Here is a 21,192-nt window from a genome sequence, read left to right as displayed (position 1 = left end):
GAGGGGGATGGGAAGGAATGGAGTGGGACGGGTGGGGGGCCGGTGGAGGAGGAGAAGGAGGTGGAAGAGGGAGGAGAACAGATCTCGCGCGGAGATTGGGGTAGGAGAGAGAGACATCCCTCGTGAATTTGAGACACGTACTAGCTGGTCGGGTGACCACCTCGTGTCGAGACCTTAACGCAGACGCGAGAAGAGTCACCGGCGAGACGGTGGAGAGCCGGTTTCGTGTGCCGCGTGACTGGACGTGGTGTCTCGACGGTCTCGGTGGTCCGAGTCAGCCTCTTGTGGCGAAGTCTCACCCGGACACGTCTGTTCCGTCGGTAGCCTAGGAAGGCGTCCCTCGAGCCGCGTGTCTCTCTTCTTTCTTTCCCTTATCCGTCTCGTATTCTCTCCTTCGCCTCGTACTCAGATTTTTGCGGCGGTACTTCCATGCCGACTCTTCTTACTGAGGTGCCGTCGTTTGTGTCTTGCTGTGTGTTTCCCAGTGTATTTGTTTGTTCAATTTATCGAAGTCTATTACCTGGATGGAGTTTCACTCTGACCAGAATCCTCTGTTCCGGAGTGGACGTCTGACTCGACGCACAACACACACACACACACACACACACACACACACACACACACACACACACACACACACACACACACACAGCAAACACACACAACACACACACACACACACACACACACACACACACACACACCACACACCACCACACACACACACACACACACACAGACAATAACACACAACAGACAATACACACCAGCGCACACGCCGGACCTGTGGCCAAGACGACCGTCTCTACTCCAATCACAGTGGCCCTAATTCGGATCATGCCCACGGTGTCCTCAACGATACCCGTCGTCACTCACACACACGCACACGCACACACAAAGATTAATTAAACCGACGAATGTCTCGGCTTATTAGTCGATTAACAACTCGGTGAAAACATAGACACGCTCTCAGCAACTTTCAACGCTCCTCCTGTTACACACACAGACACGACACATTTCGAACGCCCCACCCACCCCCCACTCATATCATACCGCACCACAAAACAGACTTGCCAATCACACAACACACACACCACCACACACACACACACACACCTACACACTTATGTACAGCCTCTGACTCTTGAGATGAAATGAGAACCTAGTTGCAAAAGGCATCCGCCGTCACCTACATCTCTTTTGCATTTCTAATCTGCTTTCCTGACCACTAAATGATTGCCTTCTCTGTTGCGGCTCCAACGTCAAATAGAAAGCAGACTCCCTCTCCATTTTTCACACATGCACACTGATTAGAGGACCAGGTGTGGGGCAGGTGCAGCAGGTGCTCCCGGGTATCGGGTTCTTGTTTCAGGCGGAGATGTGTAGGAACAAGCATGCACGTGTGTGTCTTTGAGCGTATGTGTGACGGCAGTGGATGAATCCACCTGATCACTGTCACAATGAATCACCCAGAGGGCAAAGCTCTGGACAAAGGAAAGAAAGTGTTTGCGGATTTGTATCTGTATTCACGAATGGGTAGCTTGTGTGATTGACAGATGTTGTTTGTGTATGGCGGAGTGAGGCATCCAACTTTGAAAACAGGATGCAGTTTTCCTCACTATCATATAACAGTTTTTTCTGGGATTTTTGAGATTTTGATGTGTTTTTACCTGTGAGCAGTACGAGGGCGGCCAGGCAGGCGAAGGCAGAGGCGTCCAGGTTTAGGCTCTGGAGGTGGGTGGCGAAGTCCCGGATGGAGTCCAGCCACTCTCCGAACCCACGAAGGCACTGGAACCTGTGCAGCACCAAGCCGTTACAGAAGATGAGTTTATCCTCTGACAGCATCGACCTGAGACACAGAGAGAAAAGGATACATCGGTTAGAATACTATTCCAATAAAATGCTGCATTTTCCTTAGAGTATTGTAAATATAGCTTGTGATACTTGGACAAGGAAACAATTACAATAAAAACAATGAGAGAACCTGGCAGTATGCACGCACACATAGAAACGGGACACACATCAAACACAGGCATGCAGCTGATTAAGGTTGTGTTTTCCAAATTATAGCATTTTAAAACATTCCTGTGTTTCCTTCTGGCAGGTCGGGTGAGGGGTTAGGGCAGAGGGCTGAGTGTGTATTTACAGATAGGTAAACTCTTAAGGCTTTAATGTGCCCAGGCTGCGGTGTGCAGTGGAAACACAAAGCCTTAATGAGGAAACGAAAAGCTTCTCAGATTTATTTAGCCAACAGTTACTCATGACACATAACATCCCTCTCCTTTACCATCGAGCAGAGAGGGAAAGAAAACAAGTAAATGAAAGAGAGCTATGACTAGTCTTTATTAGTGCCTAAAAGAACCTGGCTTTCATCAGAGAGAGAGAAAAAGTGTTGACCTCAAAGTGTTTGATTGAGAAACAGCTGATACTGATAAGAAAGCAAGACAGGGGGGGAAGGGGGGATATAGAGGAAGCCTCAAATTACACCATGCACAAACATTGGTTTAGCAGTTATGAGGCGAAATACCATTTACGTCTAACGAGCCCTACTGCCGTTTAGAAGAGGTACTCCACCCACTCTGAGCATTACACACAAACACAGATGCTGTCGCACATCATCAGCTCTGTAGATCATGCAGAGTCAAAAATACCTTTCCACTTTTATCCAAAAACATCAGAACTAGCCAGAGGGGGAAGGGGGATTTAGATAAGATGCATAGATTACTTAGTGCACCTATATTTCCCTTTTTTCATTCATTACATTTCCGTCAAATGTAGCGTGAAACAATTACATACTTTGAATTTCTTTAAAGAAAATGTGTGTTGTGTTTGTGTGTGAAGCTACTTATTCAAAATTTTGAATTGACCGATAGAAGTGTCAAGTTGGATATATTTAACTCCTATTACAAATAAATGGCTGGAATTTGCCTTGTAAAACAATATGAACCCAAATCCTTCTTATCTTCGTAGCTGATAAGGTCTGCAGTGACCTATTGGTACAATGAGCTAAAATACTATTTGACCCTTGTCTAATAGTAGCACATGAGCAAAACTACACAGACAGGCTGGCAGACAAGCAGCCAAACAGATGCGCAAAACACACACACACAGACACACAGACACACTCACACATGCCCACACACACAGCTGGACGTCTGCCACACATTCCTCTCACTCCTGACTACACTGTCACCACGGTAATCAACCAATAACCACAGAAACAGTTTGGTAACGGGCTGCTTACAGCAATGCCGGCTCAGAAGAGCGGAGCAAATTTACTCTACACGCACTGAGTACACACGCAGACACACACACACACACACACACACACACACACACACACACACACACACACAAGCATACAGACATACGGGGTCTGCAAGGCATTCAAGACAGGGTCAGTGCAGGGCTTCGTCAACAGTAAGATGTGAGCATGGACAGCATCCTTAGCTCTCACGGAAAAATGGATAGAGTAGAACAGTGCTGTGTTTCTGTGCGTTTTCCCTCTGCGCCGTGGGAGTTTGGCTGATAGGAAGATGAGCAGTGTGTGTTTGATATTGGGCCCATATGAGTCCACCGTTGAGCGTGAGTCAGAGTCCCAGCCTGATCCCCCTCCTGCTGGGACTGTGATGCCACCACCCATCCTCTACCCACCCTGCACCTGGACCTACACTGGGAGGAGGAGAGAAACTTGGGATTCTACATCATCAGTGTGCGTGAGTGTGTGTGAGTAAGTGTTCTTGTGTGTGACTGTGTTGGTTTTCTGGCCTAGACGACAGCACAGACAAAGGGATGAGCATGTAGCCCAACCCCCGTCCTCGCCATAAATTTAACCAGCCGCATGCCTTACAAGAGCAGAGCGGTAACCCGGGGCAATTCTGAGGCAAAGATGGGCAAGGGCAGTCATAATGGCACCACAGGTAACCACGAGCGATACACACGTGGTCTCTCTCTCTCACACAAACCACCAGACACATGAAGTAAATCAAGTCGATTCCCTTTTCCACTATTCTTTTTAAATCCAGTCAGGAATTGAATAATTATTTCCCTTCATAACAGCCCTTTTCAGTTTCTCAGCTGACTGGCTTTTATATGGAATTGATCCTGTCAATTCACAGTTCACAATGTTAGCACAGTTTTAGCCCGCGGAGCACACACTGAGCTCTCTGTGCGTCAGATATCAGACGAGCGGAGCAGAACTCTGTGGGTGTAGCTGCTGTCATAGATGCAGACTCCATTCATAATTTGGATCATATGGCGATTACTCAGCTACACTCCTCCTACTTTAGAAATACACCGACACAGCAGCACAAAGCTTTGCCAACAAAGTTCCACACTTAAAGGATATTATCTGCCTGTTGTTGCTAAGGAAATTCAGTTTCTGATTAAGTTGTGCATTTTTTTTATCTTGTGAAGGACTTTTTAGATGTGCACGTATGGATGGAGACTTGTTCACAAGTTAAGTGAAATGAAATGCTAAATGTGTCATCCGTCTCTATCTCCTCTTTCTTACCTGTGAGCCATTCGTAGGACAAACAGCTCCAGGAAGGCAGAGTCTATGAGCAAGTTCTGATCGTCGCGCTGAAGCTCGGAGAACCCAGGCAGCCGATCAGCCCAGCATCGCGTGGTCTCCATTGAGATGGTGAGCAGTCTGTAGAAGAGCTGGATGTGCTCAGCCTCAGAGGAGGAGGAGGGAGGGTCCGAAGTACTGAACTGTGGAGACACAGAGATAAGCTACTGAATAAACTCATAGACAGGCCATATTTTCTTATTGAATGCATGCACTACTCCGACCTAGATCATTTTTTTTTTTTCTTTAGATCTAAAGAAGGGGTATTGGGCGTACCTGGCTGTAGTCGAGGTCACGGGGTGTGCAGTGGGAATACGCCCTGAGCAGAGCGGAGAGCAAACTAAGGGGTGGGGAAGGAGGAGACCCTTCTGTCTGCAGGGGGCTCTTTGGTTTGGAAGGCAGACGGCCTCGGCGCCCCTTTAAGCTATCTGTGCGTACCACTGTGAAGCAGAGAAAGAAAGCAGACCAAATGCAAATATGAATGGGTTGTTCAGTTGAATCTGGTCGTGGCTATGCAGCGTGCACAAAGAACATCTCTTCTCTACCTGATTGGCTTGTTATCAGCATTTTATAGTGGGATAAGTATGACTGAGGCTTTTTTCCACAGGAGCTCTCTAACCTTCCCCCAATCCCTACACAGGAGGCCACTAGCCAGCAGATGGCAGTGGAGCTGTTCTACCGGCTGTATGCAGTTAACAGGATAGACAAGTGTGTGTGTATTTATGAGTGTGAGCAGGGCCGGCCCTGACCAATTTGCTGCCCTAGGCAAGATTTTAGCTAGCATCCCCCCACCCCACCGCGGTCGCTTGCATCACAGTACATTCCAATGTTAATAAAAACACACAGAAGCTGTATATGTTTTTTGGGAGTTTGATTTATTTTAAATGAAAACAAATACAAAATTAAAACCTATAATTGCACACTAAAACCATTATTTCAAAAAAAGAACTATTTCACATAAACCTCTGGTTTTTACTGGGGCTGGGGCAGTTCAACTAACCTGATTTTGGGGGGGAGGGGCACGCCATAGTTTATGGGCGCTGTACGCAATATAGGCGTATACTGTTAGTATAAGATAATAAGATGTACTTTGTTGTTCCAAAATCGGGAAATTGTTTTGTTACGAAAATTACATTAAAAAAATGTTTTCATTTTAAATTTGCCCATTTCAAATTTCCCCAATTTTCGGCGCCCCCCATGGGTTGATGCGCCCTTAGCATTCGCCTTACTGCCTATGCCAAGCGCCGGCCCTGAGTGTGAGTCTGTGTGTGTGAAACAGGTGAGAAACCTCAGGGAAATGGGGGCAATACAAGTGCCACACTAGAGATCAGCAAATCATCTCTGCTATGTATCGGCTTCAGATGTGATGACACAAATCAAGAGAACGTTTGAGGATGTTTCCAACGGATGTTCACCTTTGTGTCTCTTTCAAAGCTTTAAAATCCTCTGGATACCGAGTTCAAAGAGTGACAGGTTCTAATTGGTTAATGTATATTTTCCTTTGTACCTCAGAGAGAAGTTACTGCTTCATGGATGTGTGTGATGCTGCAACAGGCCAGATAATTACCGGCCTGTTAAACCCTGATTGCAGAGACAAACTTCATCACCATGGACTGAAGGTCAGGTTTGTGTATCCTGGTGTGTGTGTTTGTTATCTGTTTAAAAAGTGTGTATCAAATGTTTTTCTCACCTTCCTTGACCATGCCCACACTCAGACACTTCTGAAAGCGGCAGTACTGGCAGCGGTTGCGTCTCCTCTTGTCCACAGGACAGTTCTTACTGGCCAGACACACATACTTGGCGTTTTTCTGCACGGTGCGCTGTGGAGAGAAGAAACAGGCATTCCGATAATCAGCCTCCAAACACAATCAGCCACCTAATATTTGATTTGTTTAATTCAATTTCAGTTTGTTTCCCCCTTACCCATCAAAGAATGAAAGCAGAAGCTTGCAGGTCAGATTTTAATTACGCGCTGAAAGGCGGCGTTGACATCAGTATAATTAGATAAAATTAATTTTCCAACAACCCTCGCCTGCAGGAGGGACAATTTTATTAGCGCCGGAGCTGACAATAGGGACTGAGTGCTTAGCGTGGCGAGGCGGGTCCCGCGAGACAGGGGGACAGTGGCCGTAAGAGCTGCGTGATCAGATTGTTTGTGAAGCTCGCGGGTCAGCTCGTGGCACCTCCGGGGCCTAGCGCATCGCGCCGCTCTCAATGGGCCCCGCGGGGGCTGTTTTCTCCTCGGCTGGCTCGAGCGATTATTACTGACCTTATTAAAATGAAATCAGAAACGGGCCACGTGGGGTCTGGATGAAAGACAAAATAGAGATGGTGGCCCAATGAAAGCACGCCTGCTCTCGTGCAAGCGCACACCAATCGGCCAATCCCGTGCGTTTCTGATTGCTGGTCAAAAACAACTGCTCTCAATCCGAGCTCTATTACTCAATGAAATCTTCCCTGAGCAGAATTAGAAGTACATTTCTCAATTAGACACTGCAGGGAGAAACCATATTCTTTATATTGCATTGAAACAGCCCATTTGTAAGAAGCATTTAGACCATAATAAGGATATTGTGTAACTTTGGCATCCGGTGAGGCCTCCTGTGGCATGTTGCCAATCTGTAAAGACGCCTTTGGATTAAAACTATTGGGCAAGCCTTTGCCTTAGGTGCAACTGCTCTACAATTAAAGGATCAAATTAAACAAGCTTACAATTAGACTACACTTACTGTCATTTGTAGTGTTTACATGTATACTCAGTCATGCTTGGACTCGAGTCCACTCAGGCGAGACAGCACCAGAACAAACTGTAAATTAAACAAACGAAACGCACGGAAAGTGTCGCAGTCTGTCCTCTTCTTTAACGCCTCGAAAACACATACAAACAAATAAATCAAATTAGGAACCCCTCGCGCCACACATGCCCGTGCCCCCGGGAGACCAATAACACACCACTTATTCCATATGCTCCGGCGCGAGTGCGGAACTGGCGCGTAATGGGCGCCCGCGCCGGATGAGAGCCGTTGCTATGGCGCCGAGGCTCGCTCTCATCCTTTCAATGGTCAGTGACCCGTGCACGCGGGGATAAGTTAGTTATGGTCATTAATGTGTTTGAGGGAACATAGCATCCGTTTAGTGAGAGTCCGAACTAAACATAAAGCTGCATGAGAAGCTGGATGACGCACAAAGCATGCCAACATTTATTGACACCTCTATAAACTCAGCACCAAGGACAAGCTTCCAATTTAAAAATCTTTTTACTCTAAGACGCCGTCGAGTGTAGGGGCCGTTAGGTTTGTATTATAATGGTAGCCTTCACTCTTTTTCTTTAAACTCCTCTTTTGACATAAAACATGTGTTTTCGTGCAGCATATATGGGTGGGTGACAGCTGGGTTGACCCTAGATGTTTGTATATATAGAGGAAGTTTTCCCATCAGTAACCTCAGGGCCTGTGATAGCTGGTTCCAAAAAAAGCCTGAGATTGAAATGATCAATTAAGGTTCTGAGAAATTAAGCTCTCATTAGTTGGTCTGGCACCTGTCTCTCTCCAGTGTGTGTGTGTGTGTGTGTGTGTGTGTGTGTGTGTGTGTGTGTGTGTGTGTGTGTGTGTGTGTGTGTGTGTGTGTGTGTGTGTGTGTGTGTGTGTGTGTGTGTGTGTGTGTGTGTGTGTGTGTGTGTGTGTGTGTGTGTGTGGTGTGGTGTGCGTGTGTGGGGCTCTTGTGACTTTGCTTTCTAATAGGCAGCATGGGGCAGGACTGGCATCTCAGCAGAGACACTACATATCAGAGCTAATGCTCTGTAACTAAGTAGTCTCTGATAGTCAGATCAAATGATCTCAATATGGTTAGCAAATATGTAGATCCGTCTTCTGCTCTGTACATTGTGTAGACAAATAGGCACTCTTTTGTGTAGTGAGGAGTTTACTTTGTTCTCGTGAACTTCATCTGTCTTGTAATATACCATGATGTTGGCGGTTTTTCACTATTACAACTTCTTTTTTTAAATTTAAATATTGCCATATCAGAAAAAGAAATATTAGGGTGCTATTATGTTTGTGTGGGAAAAGGACTTAATTCAAGTGAAATATTGCACAGTTATACATTGACTTTCAGAGTTACAGAATGAGTTGTGTGTGCTGAAGGCACATTCATAAAAGCGCACGCTTACAGAAGCTCACATGCTGTGGGTGATGTGGGGGGCAGGCTAGAGGCATGCAGAGGCAGATTCTTTACATATAACATAGCTTTGGCTTCAATTAAAGCCTTTAGGGACATTGTTCGCCCTTCTCTTCCCTCTGTCTCCCGTTTCCCTCCTCTCCTTGGCTTCTTAATCAGAGGCAATCTCTCTCTGTCTGTCAGTAAGTGAAACAATTATGTGTAGCTCTGAGCTGCTGATTTTACGGTTTTCTTTATGGGATTCAATTGATAAGTAATATGTATGTTACCTTTTTCATTTTCAGTTTTCCATCACAGACTGCCAGTACCACATCCCAGCTTTTTATGCAACATGACTTGCATAGCATGCATGCAGTGAAAATAACACATAGCGCTGAACCCTGTATTTTGTCTGATAAAAGCAAAGCTAATGTAAATCACCGGTTAGAACATGGGGTAAAACAGGTCACCTTTTAAAATGTGTTTTTGCTTTTAGCTTAATGTTTGTATACTAAAACCTGAGATCTAGTTTTTATTTATCTTTAAAAATTCAAATTCTGAATGGGTGCACTAAATAAATGGACACCAGTGAATGGACTTCATTATTCTGCCAAAAATAATAAAAACAGGAAAAACAAACTCTTTGTTTAACAGCTAAAATGAATTCACATTGAATATGTGCCATCAAATTGCACTAATGAAATAACAACAATTTACAGCAAGCCTCTGCTATAGTTTAATGTGTGATAACTATTCAGGGATAATTAAATATAATCAGGAAAATATTTTTAGGGGACAATAAAGCCATCAGGATAATGGATGTAATGTGCATGCTAATATAAATAGGAAAAGAGCAGGTGTGTGTAAGGCATGTTTCAGTCTCTGCTCTTGCACTGGATTCAGGGAGTAACAGACTGGAAACACATGTACATGCTACTGTATGAATCTGTGGTCATGTGCATATGTTGTGTGTGCATGGTCAGTTGCATCTGCATGTGTGTGGAAAGTGAGGTTTGACAGGCTGTGTGTGCTGAGCGCTGCAGCAAGCAGACAGCCCGCGGGCCTGCTGCCTGCCACCAGACGCTGCTTTCATTAATTACTAAATAAAAACAAATTGTGAAACTAATTGAAAAGAAGGATAATTCATTTCCACCTACCAGAGGCATTATTCAATTACCTCTGTGTGTGCACCCCCTTCTTGCTGTCACTTAATTTCACTCTCTTGTCTCATGCAACCAATAGAAATACTTAACAAGTGCGTCGGAATATGTTATAATTCAAAAACTCTGCAAAGAAATGACTTGGAGTTGCTGAGTTCACTGTTATTTCAATGAGCACATGCCAGACAAGTTTGTCTTAGTGTTTTTATGACTTGTAAGAGAAAATCTGTCCGACTAAAAACTGTCACTTGGTCACGTTAAACTATGAGTTGTGTGTGACCACATGTGCTGTAACATGGGATGTGAGACAGTGGGGTGGGTGTTAAATTGAATTATTTGACGGACAAAATCTCAAACTGACTAATATCGTCCTCTATATTGTCAGAGAAATGTGGTCAGTTTCATGGCCATTGATTACCTGCAAACGGTCCTTGATTTCAAGGAGGATTTATTTTTAACTACACTTACCACACTGTGTTCTCACATAACACAAGCAATCACACAGCACATAGTCCATGCATACACACAATTTGCCTACTTGGTTGCATGGAGAGAAGACCCCTGTGCGTGTGTTGTGGTGACTCTTAAGATTATTTATATGGTTGCAGGAAACATGTCTTAAGTCAAAAACGTCAGTCAGTATGCAGCTACTTGATGATATTTTATGGTTGACTGTCTGTTGTGAATGTGAATGTGCATCTGCTCTTCTGTTTGTTTATCGGATTAAAGGACAAGAAGAGGAGTGGGTACTTTACAATACCTTAAGGAATATAAGGAAGAAACATAAGGAATAAATATGAAATGACTCCATATATGGCATTGTTTAAGCTTTAGGCTTTCATAATAGTTTCAGGGTTTGGAGTAACACTGATATAAATTATTTGCTTTGAGGGATTTTACCTTAAAGAAGCCCTTGCAGCCCTCACAAGTGCGTACGCCGTAGTGCTGGCAGGCCGCGTTGTCCCCACACACCGCACAGGTGCCCTCTCCCTGGAGGCCCCGCTGGGGAGGCGATGGCAGGCTGTCTCCTAGTAGGGGGCCACAGTGCCCGAGAGTCAGGGAACGAAAGGCGAGGCTGCTGCCCCCGGCCCCGCGGTGCAGCTGGTACATGGGCTGCTCCAGGGGTGGACAGTGAGGATGGGAGACCGAGGATGAGGAGGAGGAGGAAGAGGAGGAGGTGCGAACTAGTCCACCACCGAGATTATCGTAACCCCCGATGCTGCCTCCGCTGTGTGGCGGCGAGTGCTGGTAGAAGTGCGGAAAGCGGGGCGACTTGAGAGGGCCCGTCTCCAGGGAGCCCAGAGAGTGGGGGTGCGACGGAGGGGCCAGGGGGTGGTCGTCCCAAAGGAAGGAGGTGCCAGGCTGGGGTGGCAGGGACGGGGTAGTGGGGGTGGAGGGGGGAGACTGTTTAAAGTACATGGTGGAGGAGGACATGGCCTCCATGGGCGGAGCCGTCGGGTAGCTCTCCTCCTCCTTCTTGATGAGCCGGTGTGTCGGCATCTGGTAGAGGCAGGAGGACTTGGGCTCGTAGCTCCCCTCCACAAAGACGTTGAAGCTGGGGAGGGACGTGGTGGCGGCAGCGGAGATCTCACCACCACCAAGTTCCAGCTTGGTGTAATCAGGGGTCATGAGGTCAGAGCTGTAGCTGTCGCCTTGGTAACTGAAGGACTGGCCAGAGTAGGCTGAGCCTGGGGGGGCGGGCCCGTACTGAGCCTGCACACAGGGCATGTCTGCCGGAGAGAGAGAGCAGACGTAGGTTAGAGCTGCGTGGCACATAACACCAGATGTATTCCAAAATGTTTTCAGTCAAAAAGCATTTTAATAGTGTTAGTAGAGTACAGCTGTATGGCAACAATCATTCAGTGAGAAAATTACACATTAGTTAACAACTGATTTAAACTGAAAGCAGGACTTCAAGAAGAAGGAGATTGCCCACAGAAGCACAGTACAGGAACAACCCTTTAGTGAATTTAAAGGGTGGAGGCACATGCTCACAAAAGTAGTACAGGGTAACAATTAACAGTGCACGATAAAAAGATTCTGCATATATCTGATGAAACAGGCAGTCCTTTTCAGCTCTTTAGATCTCAGAGATTTTGCTCATTTATAAAAATGTCCTAATAGGATCTTTAAAAAAATATTTTTATTTTATGCCATTTAGACCATTTCCTGCTTTAATACTTCTTGCACTTCTCTGAATAAATAGACATGTGAAGCACACACACACAACCTCCAGGCAATGAAGACTCTCCTACAGTCAGTTCAGTTAGAGAAGCTGCAGCTCATCAGTGCACAATCCTGAGGCAAAGCATTCAAAGCAGAGATTTAATCCACTCTACAAACTGAAAAGTATCTGTGACCAGGGTGTGTTTGTACATGTGTGTGTGCTGGGTATCTGTGTGTGTGGGTGGGTGTACAGTTAGTCAGATGGCAAAGCAGATGAGATAACATTAAATAATAATGGAACCCCATGGTGGTGCTGAATGCTGGCTGCACAACCCACACACAAATGCACAAACACACAAACACACACATACACACACTGACAAATGCAGACACAGATATTTCCTCTAACTGCAACAGACGCCAGTCGGTATGTCTTGTGTTTCCCCCCTTGATTTAATTGTGTCACAGCAACAGGCCACCACCTCTTAATCTGTGTGCGTGGACTATATGGTCTCATTTTATCAAACCCTTTACGTAAAACATTGCTTTTGCGTGCACGTGTGTGTGCATGCGTGTGCGGGCTAATCGGTCATGAGTGTCAGCGCTGGGTTTGTGGTGTTTGCTCGTCGCTCCTGAGCAGGGAACTGTCAACACGCGGCTCCCATTGACGCCCAGCATGCGCGCGCTCTGTCGTAATCGCCCCTGTTCCCCGCGCGTCATGTTTGTCTAGTCAAATACGGGACACATCGGGAACTGCTGTTGTTAAAGCACCCACAAATACCAGCATCCAAACGGAGGCACGAAGCCCCAGTCAGGGAATTACAGCCCGTTTCCTGTTCTTTCTTTAAAATCATTTTAAAGTCCTGCAGAAATCCACTCTTTCTCCCCTAATAACTTTTACTAATAGGCTTAAGCACACGTTTCGAAAATAGCCTACAACTTTTAGTTTGCGGTCATCTATGCCTAACAGCCTGCAGTACACGATTGTCACTCATGGCGGAAGCTGAGTGACACATTAATTTAAGCTGCTTCAACACAATTAAATTCAACCTGAGGGGCAGTATGGCGGTAGGGGGTCGAAAGACATAATGACTCAAAGCGGTAATTAAAGAAAAAGAAAAAAAACAATAAGGGAGACACTCATCTATCACTTTATATATTTATTTAATGTTTCTGTTGGTCCTGTGTATTTGGTATAACACAAAGAGACAGTTCAAAAAAGCACTGTCCCCTATTAAAAATAATAATCCTGCAATTTATTTTTTAAATAAATTCAATATCTCACATTTATTTGGTTATATGTCATATTGGGAATATAATGCTGCATGAGTTTTTTTAAATTGAGGATATGAGTCAAACTGTAGGCTTGCGTGTGCTTGACGTCATTTTTTTTTCTTCTTCTACTAGTGACCAACTCTTCTATACCCACGTGGAAAACCACACACGCAGCATTAAGGGCTTCATTGGGGCCTTTCTGGGTTATACCTAAAGTATTTTTGCAACAGATTAGGCATCAAAGTAAGTAGAGGAAAAACAAACTCAATCGTGAGCAGAGCAGAGTACAGTGGTGAACTTTGTGGCTCTCAGTGTTGTGTCAGTAGGTCAAAGTCACTGCCCAATGCTGCATTAGTGTGTGTAGGTATACTGTAGGCCTATATGTTTTTGCACCTGTGTTTTTTTTGTTGGCAGCCTTATGCAGACATATACCTTTAAATAAAATAGATATAAAACACAAAAAAGAGAGGCATAAGAATTGTTTTAAAACAAATATAATCTACTTGACAGCTGACTACAAACATAGTATCTCTTATCTTTTGGGCTCTGATTATTGACTCTGTGTGTCAGCTGAGGAAAGACACTTTTGATGTGATGATTTTTTCATACACACATAGTGGCACGCGCACAGCACACACACACACACAAACACACACACACACACACACACACACACACACACACACACACACACACACACACACACTCTATTTAATTCACTCTCCGGTTTCTCTGGCTTTCTTTGCGTTTCAGGATGAAGAAACAGATGGCAAACCTTAGCGATAAGTATAAAAGTCAGAGAGATGAGTTTACAAAGAAGAGCCGGTATTTGTCCGAGGACTACAAATGCAAAATAAAGCAGTATGAGCGCATACAGAAGCAACTGAAGTGAGTCATAACATCCCATCAACTGAGAGTAAAACAGACATGCTGTACTGCTGAACATGTCTTCTTCTTCTCTTCACCCAGGCACTTTGCAGTCGCTGATGGCAGAAAGTTCGAGGAGATGTGGCTAATGATTGATGCCGAGGTGAAGCAACTAGTGGAGAGGGCTTTGGACATCGACTCGCAGATCTGCAAGCAGCACCTTGGGGTGGCCTGGGAGCGACCCGTCATGGGGTTCATGGAGCTCTGCGGTCCCATCCAGCCCCAGGGGGTCCCTCAGCTGCTCCACACTGGACAGGATTCTCAGGGCAGTCAGAGGATGATGGACCCCTCAGGGAGGAAGGAGAGAGAGGCTGAAGGGAGCGCGGTGCAGAGCGAGAGCGGAGCAGAGGAAGAGGAAGAGAAGCTGTCCATGGAGACACTGAAGGGAGTGATGGAGCTGCTGTGTGACAAGGCGGTGAGAGACAAGTTCATTTATGTTTGATACAGGAAGACGTTTGTACAATCACAACTATATTTATATCTTTACGAACAGTAATAACCATGATATCTAAGACTAATCTTCAATGCTTTATTTATCTCTGATCACCCTAAGCTGAAGCTTGATATTTCAGCCACGCTTTGAGCAAAACACATATACACTGAGATGCTTAAAGATAAGAAAGTACTTTATTAATCCCAATTTGGGAAATGTTTGCGGACTTGGGCTGTCCGCTGTTTTACTTATTTTAATCCTAACCATCATTTTCGAATAAACCAAATCTATCCTATTTTTAGGGGACAGTAATGCTTATTTATCATACTGATATTACAAAGTGGTATCGATCTTCTCATCAAACTCTCAGCAAGAAAGCACACACGTGTTTTCAAAGTTTTGGGCTATCGAAAGTTAGGTTTACAATTTTTCAGTAGCCAATATGAGTGTTTTAAAAAAGTTTTGGTTGCTATAATCGTTCAATTTATTTGTCTATGACATTATCTGACAAGTATCTTCGACCAAAATGTCCCCTTCCTTCTGCCTCAGGGCTTCCTGATGGAGGATAAACTCCTGAAGCTGCTGATTCCCCTGGGGAAGGAGGAGCAGACCGTGGTGAAGCTGGGCTCTCTCCTCTCTGTGAGTTCCTCTGATGTCATGAGACTGTTGGACTGTACGGAGCAAATACTGACCAAAAGACATGTTATTTTCTCTTCTAGTATATTGGCATTGAAGAGGAGGATATTCCCAAGTTGGCTGCTTTCTTATTAAAGTACAGACATCAGCAGAGGGAGCAGACCGAGGTGAGGAGGGACAGGGATGAAGAGTTTAGTGGATGGATGCTCTTGAATGAGGATTGTAATTATTATCATATTTACTGATGATTATTCTCTGCCCGCAGGATGTTTGTGATGGGTCGGGGGAATCTAATAACAAGGCAGAGGAAGAGGGGACCGAGCCTACGACTCATCTGACCTCTGACCTCGATCCGTATGACGTTGTGCCTGCTCTAAAAAGTTTCCTCCGGCAGCACATGAGGTCCAGGTAAGAACACATTTACACTCATTCAACCTTTGTTGCTCAGTTTCAAAAGGTTTCTCTGAAGGAATAAATGAAATGATTACTTCATTTTAGGAATTATTACCCTTTTATTTTTTTATTTTTTTTATCAACGTTCTTTATTGGAAGCAATTAGAACAACAAAACAACAGAGCAGTGTCACAGAGAACTTCCATTCTTCCCCGTCATTTTATCCCTCCCACAATCCCACCCAAAGGAGAACACTTCTCAGTACACAAAATGTAAACAGTACAAAATACATACAAGAAATACATAAGTATGGAAAAAAAAAAAAAAAAAAAAAAAAAAAAAAAAAAAAAAGGGGGGGGGGGGGCTCAGTCGTCACAGTCAGGCAGGGATGTCAGAGATTCAATATGATTTAAGAAAGGTCTCCACGTTTTTTTAAAAGAGCTTAAGGAGCAGTTGATGGAAAACCTAAGCTTTTCGAATCTAATGGACAGTAACATTTCTTTCACCCACCTACTATGAGATGGAGGTTGAGCGTGTTTCCAATTGAGGAGTGTAAGTCGCCTGGCTAACAGGGTGGCAAAGGCTAGAACAGTCTGTATAACTTTAGAGGCGACAGGCTGCAGGGGGGCACCAAACAAGACCAAGAGAGGATCTGAAAGGATAGTAGTATTATATGCTGTGCTAAGAGTTTTGAAGACATCAGACCAGAATGTGGTGAGCCTAGGGCAGAGACAGAACATATGGGAATGGTTGGCTGGGGATTGTTTGCACCTATTACAAGAGTCAGTTACATTGGGGTAAATCCGAGATAGCCTCAAGTTAGTGTAGTGAACTTTGTGCACAACTTTACACTGTAGGAGGCCGTGCCTTGCACAGATTGAAGAGGAGTNAGTGTTTGATGGTAAAGGCAGGTTTTCCCCCCCCCGCCCGGGGGGGGGGGGGGTTTGACATAGGTATCTGTGATAGCTCGCCCGGTCGCGTAAAAATATAATCAGGTGTTACGATTGTGGCTCGTGCGAGTCGCATGTCGCCTGCGTATCTGTCGGAATCGTCTGGAGAAGTGCCGATTGCTTCCTAGTGAAGATCCGTCCCAACCTCCGAATGAGAGACATTTACATTAGTCAATGAGCTTATGCTTATGCTACGAGAACTTTCCATTAGTCTTATGTCAATCAAGCATCAACTTCTAAATGAAAAATCTTATGAAAACCTTAGGTGAAAGAAAAAGGTAGATTGTCTACCCATGCCATACGAAAACCACTTGTCCTCTTTGAATAACTGACAAAAAGAAAAAATTTTGTTTTTTTTTTTACACCCCCGGGGGGGAAAAATAGTTCTTGAGTTCGTGTTGTAGAACCACAGGTAAGACCTGCGAGGGAGAGTATGACGTAGGTGATTTTTGTTAGACTTTTTAAACTTTCCACGGTTTTATCTTTTACTTAATAGTAATAATACATAATAGACTTTGCTTACATTATTGAGAAATTTTGAAAAAGTCAGTGGAACGGGTACGTAAGTCGTCGTCGTCCGGGTAAGGTGGGAAACTTAAACTAGGGCAATACTTTACAGTGAGTAAAGCTGGTTATTTATTTACGAGTGTATGTGGCAATAGAAGCGTGTAAGTAGATTGGTAAGGGGCAAAGATGTGAAGAGTTATATAAATTTTTCTCTAGAGAGAGAGAGTAGACGCACGGCCCCCGCCCCGCAAGTGTCTGGTGACGTAGTAGAGAGTCGAGTGTCTGGTACGACCGTCGCGACACGTGCACACCGTGTGTCAAAGAGCGCCAGTACTTATAATGTTAAAACACTCCTTTGAAAAAAAGGTGGTTAATTGAGTTTGTAGTTTGTGATCCCTGGTGTAGATGAAGGATGTGTCAGGATGTAGAACTCTTGTGTGAATATTGGATAAAGCCAGGTTCATATTCTTGTTTCATGTTGTTGACATATTAGAGTCAAAGGTTTGCACAGAGCGAAATATCTTTGTGTTGCGCCATAAATCAGAAAATACTGCATTAAAAAAGTCATTTCCTGTATGTTTCTACTGATAAAGTGTGATATAAATAATGAACAGGCTTTCAGATTGCTATAGTTAACTAAACAGAGACATTAACGACATGTTTGGTGTTGAAAATGTCAGAAAAAGTGAAAGAATGGGAGATAAATATCCCCAAATCTCAAAATTGTATTATATTTTGTGTGTGTTTGTGGTCCTCTTTCAGTTGAGACACTGTAGGATGCTTCCGGAAAAGACCAAATACTGGATGTCTTTCAGTCGCCAACATGTGTTTTCGAGACACTGATATTAACGGGGAAATCCTGCAGGACTCAAATGCCTCGTCTCTGTTACCTTAAACTCATTTGGGAGTGATTACCCATCATCAGCCCCGGGGGTGCAGAGGAAAGGCAGCGTTGCCCCCGGTCTGCACGTTGTTTCTCTTTCAGAAACACAGAGGACTGTTTGTATGATGCGATCACAGGCACGCTGCAAACGGTGTCCGCCAAAGGTCGAGTCCAGTGTCTATATAGTGTCATTTTTCTTTGTTATAGTTTGGGAAAATTGAAAATTGATAGGGAAAGCCAGCTACTGTAAGTCGGTAGACGGTAAAAACATGTCAAAAGTGGTAGACTACCGCCCAAATCGGTAGGGTTGGCAGGTATGTAGATCCTAAGCTACTCGTAAAATAACAACCAATGTTTATTGGTTGTTATTACAACCATTTTCAATAATAATAATAGCAATAATAATTGGGAGGGGGGGCACGGCTGTTCTTATGCTCTCTGAGGGGAGGCTCACCTTCCCATACTTTGAAAACCCCTGCTCTATACGATAGAGAACGTTAGCGGGTTCAACTGACATCGTCTCCGTGTGGGCGGGGCCTAAGCTTCCTATGCTTGCTAATACTTTCACTCCAGGTTACTGATGCAGTTACACAACCCATTGTGATTGATTTAGCACTGAGGAGAATGAGCAAGATGCCAATATTTGTGCCATTGAAGCAGTGTTACTGCAAATCAGGTGTAATGAAACACATATTTGTCTGAGGAAAATATGTGTTGACTAATTTACAGTCTTTGTTGACAGCATCTTCATTTTATGCAGACAATGGTGTCAAATCAGAAATGGAATGTGTGTGAGATTGGATGGAACAGAGCAAGGGCTGAGTAAGAGGAACAGCAGCAAACATTATTAGGGAAGCTTTTCTGTGGAGTATTGCAAAATCAATACCTTAAAAAATGGGTGCAGAGCAGTTCCTCAGGGTAAAATGTTTTTTTTGTATTACACTCATCTGCTAACTTCTCTGAGATGCCCAAATAACTTTTCTCTTATTATCTGATCAGGTGATGCCAACCTTAGAGCTTATTATCATGGGAGGTGAAACAGTGAGCCAAATGCAGGCCACAGGAACTTCCTGCAGAAAAACTATTGAATTCCAGGCTTGGTCCAGACAAGCAAAGCAAAACAGAAAATAACTTCACAGTACAGAACAAGCAAGAATCCATCAATGGCTGAAGAGAAAATCCGGACTTTATACAAGTTGAACTAATGAGTGGATGAAGTGCAGGCGGTAGCAGGGCTGATGGGAACAGGTGATACTAATTAGGCTGGGTCAGACCATTACAAAAGGCAGAAAAACAAACAAACACAGGAAGTAAAAACAGACATGACACACATACCTCATTCACACCAACGCAACTCCGGTTCAAGCTCCGTGCTAGAGCTTTTCAGGTTCACAACCGGTTCTTCGATTTAGCTCCGGCTCTTTTCACTGCCCAGAGTCCGACTGGTGCTGCGTCATTGCGTCATCGTTTGCGTCATGACGTAACCGTTTGCGTGCCTGCTTCATAAAGCCAAACCACGCGGAAACCCCTCACAGCTCACACCGACAACAACAACAATGGCCGACAACAACAACAATGGCCGACAACAACAATGGCCTCATCACCCTCATTACCCCCATCACCCTCATTACTGTCATTACCCTCATCACGCCTCCAGCTTCCTCTGTACCTCTTCGGAAGACCAGATTCCCAGTAGGTAGCTGGTCTCTTCAGTGGACCACTGCTGCTTGTTAAGTTTCTCCATCGTTGTGTACAAACTGGATAAAACGTGGGCTTTTTGTTGTTGTCCAGGAGTTGATCCCGCCCCTGCCCCTGACCCCGCCTCAACGTAAGCGTGACGTATGCGGTGCTTTTGCTCTGGCCGGACAATTTTTTTGGTGCTCGAAACAAACTGGATTCCGGAGCTAAGAGGCTGCTCTGCTGCGGTGTAAATAAGAAAACCCGGTGCTTTTCAAGCTCCAGCTCCGAACCGGCCCTGAAACACCGTTGGTGTGAATGAGGTAAGAGTAAGAATACTTCATAAAATAAACCAATAAACCAAAAACTAATACAATGACAGTAATATCATTTTTGAAAGTACTCCAGGATTCCAGTCATGACTGTTTAATTCATACAATATTTCACCTTTAGTTCATTTAATGTACATGTTACATGTTGCATGTACATGCACATTAATTATGTTAGGTTCAAGTCTGACTTGATGGTGGAACTATCAAATAAATATCAGAAGTCCAAATCCAAAGACTTCTATCTTCATGGCTCTTCTCTTGGATTTGCATCTGAACCGAAGCAACTGGGAATGTATTTGTGAAGCCAGTGAGGAATCACGTCCTTAGAGCTGCAATCTTTAATTCCACTTGTTGATCAGTGTGCCGGTAGAGCAGCATAAAGAAACTAATTGCCCTAGACCGTCCTCGCCAAACACTCCCCATATTGATCATTGGTAGCAGCTTATTAAGACTCTGATGTTAGCTGTATGTAAGGTACAAGCAAAGGAGGAAGACCCTTAAACAGAATACACATCAAAGTTGCATGTTGGGGTTGATGAATGGGTCAAATCAACATGGGACCTTCACCCAGGTAGCTGATTGTGTCCTGAACGAAACCACAAGTGAACCTTGAGTAAATAGAATTAAGTAAATTCCGCAAGCGTGCCACCATTACCATTGGAAACTGCATGTAGGCTTTGCGTAGCAACAGTAGCTGGGTCATTCTACAGAAAAGGTGGAAGTACTGTCACTTACTTTTGCAGACACCAAAATACATGACGTTGACCTAATACTCACATTCATTATATATGTTGAATAAATAGAGATTGTCTTTGCAATGGTACTAGATACAAAATAAATAAAAAATGGTTTTATACATAAATTGCAATTTATTCAAAATGCCAAGTTCAAGGAACTGCCTTGTCACTTTGATCATACATGGAAGTGAAGCCTATAGTTTTAATTTTTTCAATAAATAAATCTAATTTATATTTACATAACATTACAAGCATTAAATATAACACTGAAATGGTAATAAAAAAAACGCAAATTATTATTAATAATATCAAATAAATGTCAGTCACCCAAAATTACGTCATTGGTGTTACTGCTACACAAAACGCTTTTATTTGAAATAATGTACTTTCT

The 21,192-nt window shown here is 44.1% G+C and overlaps 2 protein-coding genes across 2 annotated transcripts in view; one reads left to right on the top strand and one right to left on the bottom strand.

Moving 5' to 3' along the window:
• Positions 1-1,440: 1,440 nt before the first annotated feature.
• nr4a3 (nuclear receptor subfamily 4, group A, member 3) lies at positions 1,441-11,642 on the bottom strand. The gene is made up of 5 exons (XM_010795279.1): positions 10,786-11,642; positions 6,261-6,390; positions 4,847-5,010; positions 4,514-4,713; positions 1,441-1,849 (listed from the first exon to the last, which is right to left on the bottom strand). The coding sequence occupies exons 1-5, from the start codon at positions 11,611-11,613 to the stop codon at positions 1,456-1,458; spliced, it is 1,716 nt and encodes a 571-aa protein (XP_010793581.1). The 5' UTR covers positions 11,614-11,642; the 3' UTR covers positions 1,441-1,455.
• Positions 11,643-14,082: 2,440 nt separating this feature from the next.
• Positions 14,083-21,192, top strand: part of LOC104966130 (dynein regulatory complex protein 1) — a 17,177-nt gene continuing 10,067 nt past the window's right edge. The window contains exons 1-5 of the mRNA XM_010795280.1: positions 14,083-14,214; positions 14,296-14,668; positions 15,236-15,325; positions 15,406-15,489; positions 15,588-15,730. Coding sequence (XP_010793582.1) covers positions 14,093-14,214; positions 14,296-14,668; positions 15,236-15,325; positions 15,406-15,489; positions 15,588-15,730 — 812 coding nt within the window. The 5' untranslated portion in view covers positions 14,083-14,092. The remainder of the gene's footprint in view (positions 14,215-14,295; positions 14,669-15,235; positions 15,326-15,405; positions 15,490-15,587; positions 15,731-21,192) is intronic.

The sequence above is a fragment of the Notothenia coriiceps genome, unplaced genomic scaffold, assembly GCF_000735185.1.
Source record: "Notothenia coriiceps isolate Sejong01 unplaced genomic scaffold, NC01 NC01_scaffold00037246, whole genome shotgun sequence".
Classification (NCBI taxonomy): domain Eukaryota; kingdom Metazoa; phylum Chordata; class Actinopteri; order Perciformes; family Nototheniidae; genus Notothenia; species Notothenia coriiceps.
The sequence above is the reverse complement of the archived record's forward strand: the minus strand, read 5'-3'. Positions and strand labels throughout refer to the sequence as shown.

What these genes read in the sequence shown, in the direction of transcription:
- nr4a3 (XM_010795279.1), bottom strand. Translation starts at nt 11,613, where the DNA reads ATGCCCTGTGTGCAGGCTCAGTACGGGCCCGCCCCCCCAGGCTCAGCC. An exon ending in GCTGCAAGGGCTTCTTTAAG is followed by an intron (nt 6,391 to 10,785) that starts GTAAAATCCCTC and finishes TTCTCTCCACAG; the next exon opens with CGCACCGTGCAGAAAAACGC. An exon ending in TGTGGGCATGGTCAAGGAAG is followed by an intron (nt 5,011 to 6,260) that starts GTGAGAAAAACA and finishes TCTGCTTCACAG; the next exon opens with TGGTACGCACAGATAGCTTA.